This window comes from Apiospora kogelbergensis, assembly GCF_038363985.1.
Source record: "Apiospora kogelbergensis strain CBS 113332 chromosome Unknown utg000005l_segment0_segment0, whole genome shotgun sequence".
NCBI lineage: Eukaryota > Fungi > Ascomycota > Sordariomycetes > Amphisphaeriales > Apiosporaceae > Apiospora > Apiospora kogelbergensis.
Window position 1 is genome coordinate 3,700,108 of NW_027117422.1, and position 14,302 is coordinate 3,714,409.

The following is a 14,302-nucleotide window of genomic DNA, read 5'->3' on the forward strand; positions in this document are numbered from 1 at the left end:
TCACCCCTTGCGACGAGATACCACTCTGCGTGTGTGCCAGACTGCCACTGTAGCGGCCACCGCTGAACCCCTCAGCTTCCTGCCCGGCTGTTAATCTGCATATTATCAGGATGGTACGGTTCACTCAAATCCTGGCGCATGTGATTCCAGACCATTGACTAACAAAACGAAAAATATACATAGGCGCATCGTCTGATAACACAAGTCGTTATCGTCGGCTCGCGCGTACTTGGCCGCGCCTTCTCTGAAGCCTTCAAGCAAGCCCAGGCATCCTCCAACTATGCGCGGTCCCAAGCGAAATTGAATCCGAACGGCACCGGCCCCAAATCCCTTGGCACCGGCATGACCCTCGACGAGGCCTGCAAAATCCTGAACGTCAAACCGCCACAAGGAGGTAATGCGAACATGGAGGAGGTCATGGACCGCTTCAAGCGATTATTCGACGTCAACGACCCCCAGAAGGGCGGAAGTTTTTATCTCCAGAGCAAGGTGCTAAGAGCGAGGGAACGGATCGAATCCGAAGTGCGGCCAGCAATGGAGAAAGCAGCACAAGAAGCGGAGGTCAAGGAAGGTTTCAAGCCCAAAGTGTACAAAGACCGATAGTCCAGGCGGCGCAACCATGCGACAAGCTTCTAAAAGCACACAAAGCTGCGGAGCAGCTGGACGGGGGCTGGAGCTGAGATCCAGCTTCTTCCAAACCCACACGACACATCTTCACTCGAATGGCATGGCCTGGCGTTAATTGGTTTGGGCATTATGGAATTCATGTGTCATTGGGCTAGACGAAAAAAAGAACCGTGTATAAGTATAATATTTGTATATCACCTGACCTCACGACCCAGCGACATTAGAACATACTGCGCGAGTTTGCATTCGCTCTTCTAGTATGGCTATGGCTGTAAGGGTACCTCATTCTGCAGAACTGATGGCTCCAGCGATCCTTACCCGTGGGGGTCTCTTCGTGCTCATATCGAGGCGCGCGATTGCCACTTAGATCAAAATCTCCGAAGGTTGGATTTTCTCTGCAGCTCATAAGACATGAGACTACGACATGTGTAGATGTGATTAACATAGTGGAAGATGCCATGACGGTGGGTACAAAGCTGAGAAGGACCGTGGTAAGGCTTTTCTCTTTTGTTTTCTTGGTGATCACTTCCCGCAGTCTTAGCACACAACGCCGAGGCTTCCCTTACGTCTATACCATACCCACGATAAAAGCGCAACTGAATAGCGATACGTATGTATTGTAAAAACAGCCTCTTGGGCATTGATCTATGTTGAGGCTCAATTGGAGGTGTATTTAGGAAATATATTTGAGTGTCGTGTCTAGGTGTGCATATGGAGGAGGCGTAGTATTGAGGTTATTAGAGAGGTACATATACCCCTTTCTAGCACGTCGTCTCGACGTCCCCACTTCTAGCGTAGGGTTGGCATCAACAAATAGGAATCAGAGTGAAATGAGTCGCTTTAGACATCGGCTGGGCCAGAGAATTCTTGGCTTTAGTCCCTAGTCGCAGGTCTCCCGTCGTTGGCCCAGGGTCTCTCTGGCCGCGAGCCCAGATCGATACTTTGCCAGCGCGCGCCGTACAGCTCATGGCCCGAGCCCAGGCTCGGGATCAGCGTGCGCGGGCTGGCAGGGTCCGAAGGCGACATGAAGCTCTCTTGGCTGCTCCGGAACGGCCGCCGCACAAATCGGACCGCCGCCCCGGCTCCACCTCCCCCGGACGACTGTCCGCTCTCACGCCGGCCAAAGGACGATCGCTGCTGTGATAAATGTGGCGACCCGCCGCCGCCGCCGCCGCCGCCCCATAGGCTCTGGGGATCTTTGCCGCCCAACGTCAGGGTTAGGTCGGGCGTGCCCCAGCGCCGGAAGTTGGCCGAGTACCGCGTCAGCTCCCCGAGGCTATCCTCGCTGTACGTGCTCAGGATCGGCTTGGTGTCTGGCCCCGACATACCCAGCCCTTGGTGCGGCCTTGGCGAGTTCATAAAGCTCTTGAGGCTTAGGGGCGTCGGGGTGCGACGCGTGGATTGTCTCGATCCTCGGTTGGGGAGGCGGCGCCGCCTGTGCCTGCGAGAGCATCCTCGGGTGACAGCGCCTTGGAGGGCTGCTTGATCTTATTGGTGTCGATATCCCTTGCATCGGCCATAGTCGGGCTGTTGATGGGGTTCGTGGTGATGGTATTGTTGTTGTTTCTGTTGCTGCTGCGCCGTTGTCGGGGGCTCGCGGGCTGGTCTTGCCAAGGATAACCATGGAAGCTTACCACTGTGAGGTTGAAGCTTCCAGTGCTATGTCGTGGTTCGGGGAACATGGACGGCCATATCTTCGACATAACGGGCCGTACCATCGGCACGCTGGCGCAAATAATGGCTGTGTCGCACTCGAGGACCGTCGTACAGAAGAAGGCCAACGTGTTAGACGCCTGGTTGCCGGCGGAAGGATTGAAGTCCTTGTGCAGGCTCAATAGTAGCCGTATCATACTTGCCGCCATTTCGAAAATCCCGAGCGACAAGATAGCAGATATCGCGATTTTGCGTCGAAGAGGCAGTTCTAGCTTGGAGATCGTCGGTAGGATCATGATGATCAGCCAGGCGTCGGTAGCGGTGTGTGTAGAAGAGCTGACGACAAGTAACGGGGTGAAACCAAGGCACGCCATTGGCTGTCCTAACACTTGCCCATCATTGGGATAACATTGTAAAGCACTCATGGCCGTCAGGGGTATTGCCAGCCCGATGACCAGGCCTATAGTTGCCCACGTCAAGGCCGTCATTGCCGGCTTGCTCTTGAACATGCGTAAGTAAAACGACCCGATAGACAGCTTTGCAAAGCACAAGGCCAACTGGTAGAGTATGAGGCCCAGATATGTCCGCAACAGATATGTCACCATGGGACTCTTGTGAGTGACGTCTACGGGCGATGGCAGATGGAGTGCGAGACTGTAGACTGTGCAGATACCGGTTGACCATATCCACGAAAGGACCATGAGCGTATCGTCGAAGAACCACCTTCGTAAGCAGTGGAGCCTTGAGGCTATTCGCAGAACGAGGAAAACAGTACATATGACGTGCGTGATTATGATTCCGGAGAATGCACCGATAACAGCCCTACTGTCACCCTTCACGAGGTGTTAGTCTGGCTTCGGTGAGGAAATCCGGGCTGAGAAAACACTTACAAGGTCAATCTTCGTATCATCGTGCGCCCCGAGAATATGTCGTGTCATAGGCAGGCGATGTGACATGGCAAGAGGCTGATCAAGTCCCATATCGACCATACTACTCGATGAAGACAACCTTTTCTCTTGACTCTACATGTGTCTCAGTTTGGTGTGGTGGGAAGTTCCAACTACTCCTATCCTGATTCGAGGGGAAGGCGATGTAATAGACTGCAAGGCCCCTTTCATGCTGACACAAAAAATAGAGATTTGGAAGTGGCCAGACAGAAACCCCTCTGTGTATAGGCAGAACGGCGATGCCATATTCCATATAACACGGTTCTTTTCTCACGCACTTGACAAGCCGTCTACGTTTGCTATCGCTTCTCGGGTGCAGAGTCTGGCCTTTGGCTAGACTACGCCTCTCGACGGGATGCTTCCGGATCTGCCCAACTAGGCAGATGACTTGGTGGAGGCTCGGTCTGGTCTTTAGCCCCCAAGGCAGTTCAGCGGTAAGCGATGGGCGGGAAGCCCCTTGCAGTGCCAAGACGGCATTTGGGCCTTTGAGCCAGTCAGGAACCGCATTGGGGAATACGAGACCTAGATCATCCAAAGATGGGTTATGTCAATTTAGCCGTGCAGCACTCCCCGCACATTCGTCTGGGACGCAGGCTGTCAAAAGGCTGCTTAATATGCAGATCCTTGGGACGTTTTACTGATTAAGTTAAGCCGCATGACGAATGAAGACACGCGCGGAGCTGCCCATGTTTCAAAGTCCACCTCCATAACGCCGTTGGATGGTGAGAGATTGTGTTGTTTGGGGTTTTATCGAACAAGACAACGGCCCAGCCGCGATAGTGAAACACATATCTCCGTTATGCAAATTCATGTCACTGCCGGCCCATATCACAAATAGGAGATAACCCGAGCACCATCGATAACGAGTCCCTTGAGATAGATCCACAACGAGAATCATATGTTTAGATGACGGCAATGACACCTGAAACAATGCTAAAGAAAGTGTGGTGTGCACCACGAGGCCGCCGAGTGTTTTTCATGAGGGTGGTGAGCGGCCCGTATATCCGACTTTCAACAGTTAGTCTTCCCGGATACACCGTTCTGTCACGGATGTATGTACACAACCCAATTTGCCATTCGTATTCCTTACACGTTGTAGCAGGTCTTGGTATGTGACTTGGGAGCTACTGGGGCCCGAGGCAAGTCATGCGCCTAAGCCATCGGTCATTATGGCTGACGAACAGCCTGAGCCGCGCTTGCGTCCAGGTTTCACATATATTACACTGGCATCGTGACTAGATAGCTGTGCAACGTAACCCCCTTGTCGGAAGTCTCTGGATCTACGCGTATTTCCCGTGATACTGAAGAAAAGTCCGAGTGCCTCAAACCGATTCGATCTGATGACTGTACTATTTGTTGTTGCCTAAACTTATTTGTTCAGGCTGGGTGAAACCGGCTTTCACATGATCATATCAAATTGGCGCAGCTAAAAGGCAAGCGCTTTATTTCATAATAGAACTCAAACGTGGTTTATCTTAACTATAGTTCGCGAGTGCAAATACGTAGTTGGCCGAGGTGTTGATGTTTTTATATATCATGAGTGTCGATACTGATTTGACCGATTTTATCCTCTTCGTTTTATTGTCTCAACCTGAATAGTATTCTGCCTACAATCTGAAACAGGACACGTATAGTCGTATGTCACAGCCTATATACCAGGAAGGTTTACTCGTTATTGGCAAACTGACTTACAATGAGCGAGAAGAGGATCGCTTCTGTCGTAGCAGCTCAATAAATTTATACGTATGCCAGCCGTCACCTGATAACCCAACACTCGGGCTGGGAAAGAGAAAACAATCCTGGGCATGGTGCTCGATTATACAATATGCGTTGTACGTGGGAGTACAAGCGAGGGTGTGTCCATTGACACTGCACCCGAAACCCTGCTGACTTGAAGAGTCGCGGCAAAAGAATATCGGCGTCTCAGGTCTAGATAGGCCCATTATCTTCTGCCTGTCCCGGCCAGGACACAAATAGGGATATAACCGAATATGACTACACCCGTGAATGATGCAGCCCCTTCCTGCTGCCAATGCATATCACGTTTAGCAATTGAAGATCTTTAAAATGAATAGCAAAGTCATCTACTAAGTATATTCTCTGGTACTAATTTCTCGAGAAAGGCGTAACAAATATTCTGCCTCTATTTACTTATTCCAATCGCCACAGCCGCTAAATACACATCCACAAATTACCTTTCAGTATTTATCATCCTTCCTAGTAATTGCAAGCCTGGTGAACTCGTCGATATCTTCCACCGGCAAGCCCAGCAACTCATTGTGTAGCCCGCGGGTCTTTCCGAAGTTGCCGTCGTCGTTGGGGAAGAAGGTGCGTACGTACATGGCCTGGATGAAACCGACCATGTTCCCTTCCTTCATCATCCGCAAGCCCTGTGCGTAGAGCTCCGCCGAGTCCTCGTGACGGACCGCCCAGTCATCCATCCTGGTGTCCGTGACGCGAAGCACGCTCTCCAGCATGTCTTTCTGGCTGACACAGAACGACGAGATGTACAGATAGTTGTTACGGAAGTCGGCGAGGGATGCCATGCCCTCCTTTCCTTTCGTCGTTGGGAGGTCCAGAAGACGAGCCACGGCCCGCCCGACCTGGGGAAACGTCGTCGTGTTGATAGGCTGGGTACCATTATCGAAGAAGAGGACGGATCGGTCGTTGAAGTCGAAGCCGTAGCGGGCGGGCGAACCACCAAGACTGAAGTCGTACCAGAACCCGCAGACGACCCCCACCCAATCGCTCACGCCCCTCTCCTCGATGTGATTGCGCACAGCGCGGCTCGGGGGGCCTAAGAGCGCGGCGTCGGCAAATGGCTCGTTGGCCTTGTCGAGCCCCCACTCATTGGGCAGGATCCAACGCACGCCCGCGTCGGCGGCAGCATCAATCAGCTGGATTTGCGACTCCTTCGGGGCCTTAACGCTCATTGTGATGACGAGGACGTCTTGGCCTCTAAGGGCGGCCACGAGAGAGCTGTGGTTGGTATAGTCTACCTTCACCACGTTCACGCCATTGGGAATGATGGCGTTGCTGTCTTGGCGGGTAACGGCGGTTATTTGGTGCTTGCCAGCCTTGAGCAGTTCGGCGACGATATAGGAGCCTATAGTGCCAGTGGCCTATTAATACAGGTTGATTAGTTTTCGAGCTCACTCGGTTCTGTTTCCAGGAAATACCAGCTTACACCAACGATGGCGACGTTCTTCACGTGAGACATGTCGAGTTTAACAGCGAAGAGTAGGGTTGAGTAAGGGTAGTAATATCGAGTGAATAAAAAGAGATGGTTGGAATGAGATTATCGGGCCTGTTGCGATCTTCACTTCCGTCTGATGAGAAACCCCCAAAAATGACAGTCTGTCCATGGACAGAGGCCGGGGGTTTTATACCTTTCTCCATAGTAAGGATATCGTGGTAGTATTGACGTCGGTGATCTCGGATTTTCATCGCTCGGAATATGATCTATTGTCCGATCACCGACAGCATAATCCAATGGGCGGCGGGCAGAGGCCATGCGTGACATCGTTGACATCGTTGACACCGGAAATACCGGTACACGGAGATAGCGATTCCTGCATCTAGCTTAGCCGGCCTGCCAAACCTTTTCGGATCTGACGCCAGCTTATCTCCTTCCTTATTTCCTCCATAAAGTAGGGGCTAGGCGGCACAGGATCTCCGACTCAAGATCGGCGTTGTACTCGGCCGGCCGAGCCTGGTTGCATGGCCAATAAGCAAGAGCATTGATCTGACTTGTGCAGACGGTCTTTCGAGGTGGAGGTTGTCAAGAATGTGGTCTCTGGCTGATTCCTGTACGGACGATTGGATTTCATGTGATGGGGGCGAAGGGCCTCGGTCAGCCGCGGGCCTGAGTGGATTCTCCAAGCTCTGTCTGGATCGGTACGTACCTGTGAGACAGGGTGCAAAGTGGAAAACACCAAAAGTGTCTGTGATGAGTCTCAATTGTACGCAGCAAATCCCATCATGACCGCCCAATAAAACCGATCAATTCACCCAAGCAGACCGCAAACTGACTCACTTCCTTTCAAATCCCCAAGTCCATCTTCAATTGAACTAGACACTCCTTTTTTTTTTTTTTTAATTAATAGCTGCTTGCACCGCGACTTGAGCCCAACCAAAGAACATGTCGACCTTATCCATCAAGTCATGTGCTTTATCCTTATATCAGGGCAGCCGATCATCTGCACCCCTGAATAACGTTAAGCCCTTGTCGTCGCTCCTTTCCCAGCAACACCGATGGAGTTCACACTCTCCGTTAGGGGCCCAGCCGGCCTCTCAAAGGAAGAAGGTCACCATGGGTACTCTGCGATCAATGTACAAGAAGAATGAGCCCATCACTATGATCACGGCACACGATTTTCCCAGTGCCCATGTCGCCGATGCAGCCGGTATGGACATGGTCCTAGTCGGCGATAGCTTAGCCATGGTGGCGCTAGGTATGGAAGACACCAGCGAGGTTCTTGTCGAGGAAATGATATTGCACTGCCGTTCAGTTGCACGCGCAACCAAGGCAGCGTTTACCGTAAGGCTACCGTGTTTATAACTAGTGGACGCCCGAAAACTGACATGATGATTAGATTGGTGACCTGCCAATGGGCTCGTACGAGATCTCCCCCGAGCAGGCCTTAGACACGGCTATACGGTTCGTGAAGGAAGGTCGCGTGCAAGGCATCAAACTTGAAGGCGGAAAGGAGATGGCACCGACCATTGCCAAAATCACACGTGCTGGCATCCCTGTGCTTGCCCACATCGGCCTGACCCCCAGCGACAGAATGCTCTGGGAGGGTTCCGTGTACAAGGAAAGACCGCCGACGGTGCCATGAGAGTGCTCGAAGATGCATTTGCCGTGCAGGAAGCGGGCAGCTTCGCAACCGTCCTCGAGGCCGTACCGGCCGAGGTAGCCAGCATCATCACCCAGAAGCTCTCTATCCCGACCATAGGCATCGGCGCAGGTAATGGCTGCTCTGGTCAAGTTCTCGTTCAGGTTGATATGACTGGAAACTTCCCACCTGGCCGGTTCCTCCCGAAATTCGTCAAGCAGTATGGAAATGTGTGGGCTGAAAGCTTGCAAGCCATAAAAGCATACCACGAAGAGGTGAAGACACGTTCATACCCAGCTCCCGAGCACACTTATCCGATCTCTCAAGACGAGCTTGGCGTATTCAGCAAAGCTGTCCGGGGCAAGGCCGACGGGCAATAAGCACTTTGTTGGTTGCCAGTAGTGCCCCGATGCGTGATTTAGCGTTATCATTAGAAGGCGTTCGCAAGATACCAGGAGTCAGATATAGATTGAGCATATCGAGCAAGCAAAGAGCTGCATGTAGACAGCCAGCCACTTCACCCGAAAGCAGGCGTCATAGAATAGGCCACAACAAGTTGGCCATTAGCATCCTTGAAACACTATTTTCCATTTAATTAGTTAATTAAAGCCAAAGTAGTTGCATGGGAAAATGTTGCACAATTACACGCGCACATGCATAACATACTCTGTGAAGATTGCCCACCACTTCATCCAAGGCTGGCGCAAACGCACTGTTGACGTAGAGAAAGAGCCCCTCGGTAGGAGCGACACGGAGTGCTTTCCGCAAGAACGAGACGACGGCCTCGAACTTCTGGGTAGCGTTGATTTTGCGCACCTTGCGGTCCATTTGGGGCGCAGATCCGACGGCCTTGAAGCACACGATGACCTTTTCCTGTTGCTCGAACGGCTCGCCGGCGCTGGAGAGGGCAGTGCTGGCGTCCCGGGGCAGCGCCTTCAAGACGGCGGACGCGGTCATGGTCAGTGGCAGCTCGGGAGAGGCCGGGCGATCCAGGATGGGGGATGGCGGAGGGGAAGGAGAGGTGTTGCGTTCGGGCACTTCTGGGTACTCCATCTCGACAGCGTGAAAAAGCAGGTTTTGATGTAGTAAATGGATCGGAAACGGGTATGGGTTAGCGCAGAGGATCCGAGACTCAAGAATGGTTTGTTTGAGTGGTTGACTTGGGGATGAGGCTGGTGTTCGTTGTAGGCGGCAGCTGACATGTTCTGGGCTGCATCGCCTTAGTGGGTTGTGGTAAATAATTGGGAGGGTGGGGCATTTTGCTAGGGATGTGGGATGGTGTGCAGGTGTGCAAGTGTGCAGGTGTGCACGCATGCAGCTGTGCATCCTCATTGCGACAACTCTTCCTTTCAAGAAACCAATAGTATTAGTAGCTGGCACTAAGGGACTGGCTGTTCGGCCATCGTTCTCTTTTTGGAAAGATAACCTAAGGCTGCTTGCTGCTCTATCTCGAATCAATACTGCATTACTCCGTGACACTTGCATCATCGGCCAAGCGCCGCTGCTTCTCCGGTGACTCGGTCTGCTCCTGCCGAAGCTGCACGTCTCCAAGCTGCACCCTCCTCCGCGCATCAATATACATCATGAACTCTTGGTACGTATGAGGCAGGACTTTGATGTCTTTGGGCACGGAGAAAGTGTAGTTGAACTGGCCCGTCGGCCTTGCGTAACCATGCTCCACGTCTCGCACCTTGCTGTCCACGCGCACATGCACGCGTGTCACGGGCCGTTCCGCATCTCCCTGTTGAGGCTGGGTGCCGTCCTCCTCAAGCAAGGGAGGATCGGTGTACGCAACTGTGGCTTTCAGATAAAGCACACTACCTACCGGGACAGGATTTCGGAACGTGCAGGGGTCAGCGCTCACGAACGTAGGCCTGGCATGGCCGAAACTTGCGGCGCAACAAAAGGCGAGCTCGAAGGTCTGCTTTAAGTGATACCCCCAAATATCATGGTTTGGTGCCGGTTCCTATACTGTGGCTGCATGATGGCAGCCGTGGAAAGTTGCGTCTTGGCCATAGGAATGACATTGGCAGGCTTTCGGAGGTCGTCGTTGGGATCATGGTACTGTACTTGCTGCAGCCACATCCTGTGGACCAAGGCTGATTCAGCATCATTGGGCTCTGTCTGCAGAAGTGAGGTCTTGAGTGCCTGCTTCTTTGCCAACGATTTGGCCTCGCCAGCTTTGAAAATCCTCTCCTCTTGTGGCGTGGTGTACTCCAGACGCGGCACATTCACCGGCTTCTTCGTAGTTGAGTCCAGGGCCACCATGGTGAATGTGCACGTAAGCAACACGTCTTCCGGCTTGCTCGGCTCGCCCTCGGGGCGCGCTCTTGCTACTTTGCAGGTAATCTCAAGACTAGAGCGGCCCGAGGCATAAGTCACTTGTCCGCTGTATTCCAAGTCGCAGATCTCTGTCAGCGGGTGAGCTATCGTGATACGGTCGAGCGCTGCAGTCACGGTCGTGACACCGGGACCCGTGTGCTTGTATACAATGATACCCGAGAGCGCATCCAAGTCCATGAAGACTGTTCCTAGCCTAGATGTCACAGTATCAGAAAAGTGTCGCACATGGTCTGAAATGCGAGCGCATTGCCGATTGCGTACCGAATGTGGCCGGAAGAATTGATGTAGGTATCAGAGAGCCAAGGGTCTTGACCAAGAGGCAATACCACCCGGTGGTAGCTATCGCTCATCTTCTTCGGTGACATGTCACGTTTGTGCGGCAGAGCATCGTCTGAGCCCGTCCCTTCTCCAGATTGCTGCTGTCTGAAGGCTTCGATCCATGGTGTTGGCAGTCGATCGTCAGTCAGGCCGCGGAATACGCCGTCGGTGTGGCGCGATGATGTCGCATGAATGCATCGTGCCTGGAGGAGTGACCGGCCGGGCTGCCCTCGGCGTACCGTTCGGGACGCCGCAGCGAGCACATTGCGCATCAGGCTATTTTTACTGGCCATCGTACTGTTTTTTTGGAAGGCACGGGAGGAATACAAGCAGGCGCGTCGCTCTCCTGATCCGGGCCGCTGTTCTATTCCAAGAATACTTACATATCCGAGGTTAGGGCGCTGTTTACGGGCCGGCGCGTTCTCGTTCAAGGTAGGAACTAGTTGGAGGGACGAAAATGACGTTGGGTTCTCAATTGAACGATATACCCCGCAGAGTCATATATTGTATTAAAAACAATGTGGGCTATATGCAATGCTAATATATTCACGTGATGTCATGTCAACTTCAAACGATCCAAATTTAGGCACTGCTACTACCCAGTCTTTACCTGCTCTACTACGTCCTGCTGCTGCGAATAATCTGTTTATAGGGAGGTAGATACAGCCGCGAGATGAATGTGTATTTATTTTTAAAGACAGATTCTTGATCCGCCGCTATTTACAGCGCAGATCGCCTATGCGAGGGAATTGCATTCCAAAAATAGGTCCACTGATCCCTCAAAGGACGCTTGCTACGCCACTCACCCAACCCAACACGCAGAGTCCCCATTTCGCATGTGCAATCCGGCCAGCTAACATAGCATTGGGCAAGGATATTTTCAGGGCATCGACGAGAAAGTTAGCCAAGGTTGGTCGCGAACGGAGAGTTTCGACCGAATCGTTGAAAACGACCACCTAATAATATGCTCGCTTGAAGTAGTTGATGTTGTGATTCTTGAGCCTGCATTATTCGTTGCCATGATTGCTCATCCTGTCTATATGTATTTCATTGTCCAGATCTAGTATCCAACACCGAGCCCTTTGCCTGATAATCAATTTTGCCATGCCCCTCCCGTGTACAAGCAAACCTGATGACGCCTGCCCTTTAGGCAAATAAAGAAAAGAAAAGTAAACAAAAACACCAAAACGTAGCACATTCTTTCCAATCACAACCTATGACTCTTAGTACAGTCAGTACTCTAAGCCATGTTGAAAGTCTTGCGGCGGATGGTCTTCTTCAGGTCGTCCATGAAACGGTGGAAGGGCAAGACGATCATGCCATAGTCGGTGCCCTCGCTGCTGAACCCGACGACGTGACCTAGGAGAAGTGGCCTCTCAGAAGCGACGGTGCGGCGGACCCATATCCCGCAGTCCTCGGGCTTGACCAGATAACTGGAGGTGTTGACGACGAGGCCCTGGATCTTGCGTCGGCCTCCGCTACTGCTCGAGGAGGAGGCGACGCAGAAGGACTGGGCCTCAGCGACGACGCCGGTGACATCCTCGCCCATGGCCGTCGAGAACTCGACCAGGTCCATCATCTCAGGCTCGTCAATGTATTGGTCGAACATATCGAGCAGCATGGCCGACTGGTTGACGGCCTCCTCGTCACCCCGGAACCACTGCGAGCTGACCTTGACTAGGCCGTACCCCTGCTCGGTCGAGTAGTGTACCACCTTCCCGATTTGACCTACGGTCTCTTGCGACATCATGTCCTGGCAGTAGTGGATGGGCTTGGTAATGGGAATACATTTAGTGTGATGCTTGGCCGACGATGAGGACGACGATGACCGGCAGGCGCACCAACCCAGCAGCGACACATCCTGGACGATAAGCATGTAGAGATGCTTTCCGTCGCGGATCAGCCCGCCGGCAGTGACGATGTGGTACTCCTCCGCAGTGGTTCCTTGAATGTATAGGAGCTGCCCTGCTTGCCAGTAGCGGTACTCCGGCATGTATGCCAGTGGCGACTGGAGGAGGTATGCGTTCATTTTGTATGTAAGCGAATTTGATGGCTGTCTTGGGCTTTGTCTTTCAAAGAATCACAACTTCGGGCATGTGGTGGACACGTTTATATACTTACTGGTAGCCACCGAGACCAGAGAATCTGCAACACAAGAGAAGAGTGAGTTATTGCCGAATTCGGATATCAGAAGTGTCACACGTTAAAGATTGATGTGGCACCAAGATGAATACCTCGTTTCTACTCAGTTGGGTAGCATTGTCACCCGCTCAGCCCTGCCGGGAGCGCTCCTGACGGCATCTCTGATCATCTTGTTTTCGTCATTGGGTATCTTTCCGCACAAGTAGTGATGGGCGCGTTTCTCGATCTCACACCAGGAAGGCGTACTGCATTGGGCAATTCGGAGCTACGGTATTTTAAAAACAAGCTTCGATCCTCCCAAGGAGGAAGCAGGAGAGCTGGTGGGTGCCCCTGGCTAGTTAAGCCACTCTGGTTGAAATTCGCCCAATACGCGTCTTGGTCATCAATTAACCCACAGCCTCTCGCTGCCGGCTCCAATCCAACCGTCCTTCGCGCAGCGGGCAAACCAATCCATTGGACCTAATTAGCTTTCTTCCCGTCTGTCCCGGAACACATCTATAACTAAACGTTCTTTAGCTTGCCACCATTCTAGACCGCCCCTTTCTGACTAAACACTAACTATATTCCGTCTTTTTGTCCCTTACCTAATATGCCTTCAGGGCAACTTTCCCGTATTCGATAACTGCCTGTCTATACGCTTCTCCGAGCCTTATCGACAGGCAAGAATGCGGTCTGCTCATTGGAAATCACCACCCGAGTGATTATCCAAGGATCGCTTTGAAATCTAAGATGATTCCGGCAGGTTCGGAATATTCGGTGAGGGGATTTTGGTACAACCCTCTTCTCTAAGACACCAACTTATCTAGCATCAAGTAGCGGTGTTACGCGGCTATAAGATGACCGTGCAACGTTATCTTGTCGAACCAAACTATACGATTCCGCCAAGACTACTTGGCATAGGGTCAGTTGGTTCCGACCTCGAATATCACAGGACTCAAATCACTACTCCCCTGTATCACGAAGGCAAAAGGCCAGAGTTCTGCGAAGACAGTCATGTACCAGCCATACAAATATGTAAACCATAGATATAGATTTCTCGATGTGTAACACACGAGCGGAAATGTATTTCTTCCAGCTTCTAAAAAAGACACAGCATTTGACGCAGGTGTTGTCGAAGGATATGATTCCGTTATCTGCCACAATGATGCAGTGTATATCAGATGGTGGCCTTCACTGGCTGTGTGTGGATACGGGGTTTTGTTTTAACATATAGACCAAGCCAAGCCAGAGGGAATAAGATATGTCCGAATGCAGTAAATGCAAGGCCAATTACCACAGATGCCGGGGTCTTAGGTAAGTCATCAGCATGCCAAGGTGAGAGCTAAAAAGGTTTAGGGCAATCCTACGAGATTGAGCCATGTCGTTCGCATCTACATATGCTTACCTGTGACTGGTTGTAATCGCCAAGGCAGGATTCCCGTCTTAGTAATTACA

At 52.0% G+C, this 14,302-nt stretch overlaps 8 protein-coding genes across 8 annotated transcripts; 2 read left to right on the forward strand and 6 right to left on the reverse strand.

Annotated features, from left to right (window-relative positions):
- Nucleotides 1-110: 110 nt before the first annotated feature.
- Nucleotides 111-603, forward strand: PG998_007816 (mitochondrial import inner membrane translocase subunit tim-16; the record flags this gene model as incomplete). Its single annotated transcript, XM_066874632.1, has 2 exons — nt 111-113; nt 184-603. 2 exons carry the CDS (start codon nt 111-113, stop codon nt 601-603), a joined length of 423 nt encoding a protein of 140 aa, XP_066730577.1.
- An 897-nt stretch (nt 604-1,500) lies between these two features.
- PG998_007817 (uncharacterized protein) lies at nt 1,501-1,953 on the reverse strand (the record flags this gene model as incomplete). The annotated part of the gene is made up of 1 exon (XM_066874633.1): nt 1,501-1,953. The coding sequence occupies one exon, from the start codon at nt 1,951-1,953 to the stop codon at nt 1,501-1,503; it is 453 nt and encodes a 150-aa protein (XP_066730578.1).
- Nucleotides 1,954-2,000: 47 nt separating this feature from the next.
- On the reverse strand, nt 2,001-3,260 carry PG998_007818 (uncharacterized protein; the record flags this gene model as incomplete). Its single annotated transcript, XM_066874634.1, has 2 exons — nt 2,001-3,113; nt 3,171-3,260. 2 exons carry the CDS (start codon nt 3,258-3,260, stop codon nt 2,001-2,003), a joined length of 1,203 nt encoding a protein of 400 aa, XP_066730579.1.
- Nucleotides 3,261-5,425: 2,165 nt separating this feature from the next.
- On the reverse strand, nt 5,426-6,447 carry PG998_007819 (uncharacterized protein; the record flags this gene model as incomplete). Its single annotated transcript, XM_066874635.1, has 2 exons — nt 5,426-6,349; nt 6,415-6,447. The coding sequence occupies 2 exons, from the start codon at nt 6,445-6,447 to the stop codon at nt 5,426-5,428; spliced, it is 957 nt and encodes a 318-aa protein (XP_066730580.1).
- A 1,092-nt stretch (nt 6,448-7,539) lies between these two features.
- On the forward strand, nt 7,540-8,445 carry PG998_007820 (3-methyl-2-oxobutanoate hydroxymethyltransferase; the record flags this gene model as incomplete). The annotated part of the gene is made up of 3 exons (XM_066874636.1): nt 7,540-7,767; nt 7,823-7,981; nt 8,011-8,445. The coding sequence occupies 3 exons, from the start codon at nt 7,540-7,542 to the stop codon at nt 8,443-8,445; spliced, it is 822 nt and encodes a 273-aa protein (XP_066730581.1).
- A 137-nt stretch (nt 8,446-8,582) lies between these two features.
- Nucleotides 8,583-9,118, reverse strand: PG998_007821 (uncharacterized protein; the record flags this gene model as incomplete). The annotated part of the gene is made up of 2 exons (XM_066874637.1): nt 8,583-8,645; nt 8,732-9,118. 2 exons carry the CDS (start codon nt 9,116-9,118, stop codon nt 8,583-8,585), a joined length of 450 nt encoding a protein of 149 aa, XP_066730582.1.
- A 412-nt stretch (nt 9,119-9,530) lies between these two features.
- PG998_007822 (Thioesterase/thiol ester dehydrase-isomerase) lies at nt 9,531-11,019 on the reverse strand (the record flags this gene model as incomplete). Its single annotated transcript, XM_066874638.1, has 3 exons — nt 9,531-9,859; nt 10,003-10,601; nt 10,670-11,019. 3 exons carry the CDS (start codon nt 11,017-11,019, stop codon nt 9,531-9,533), a joined length of 1,278 nt encoding a protein of 425 aa, XP_066730583.1.
- Nucleotides 11,020-11,966: 947 nt separating this feature from the next.
- On the reverse strand, nt 11,967-12,755 carry PG998_007823 (uncharacterized protein; the record flags this gene model as incomplete). Its single annotated transcript, XM_066874639.1, has 1 exon — nt 11,967-12,755. One exon carries the CDS (start codon nt 12,753-12,755, stop codon nt 11,967-11,969), a length of 789 nt encoding a protein of 262 aa, XP_066730584.1.
- Between the last annotated feature and the right edge of the window lie 1,547 nt (nt 12,756-14,302).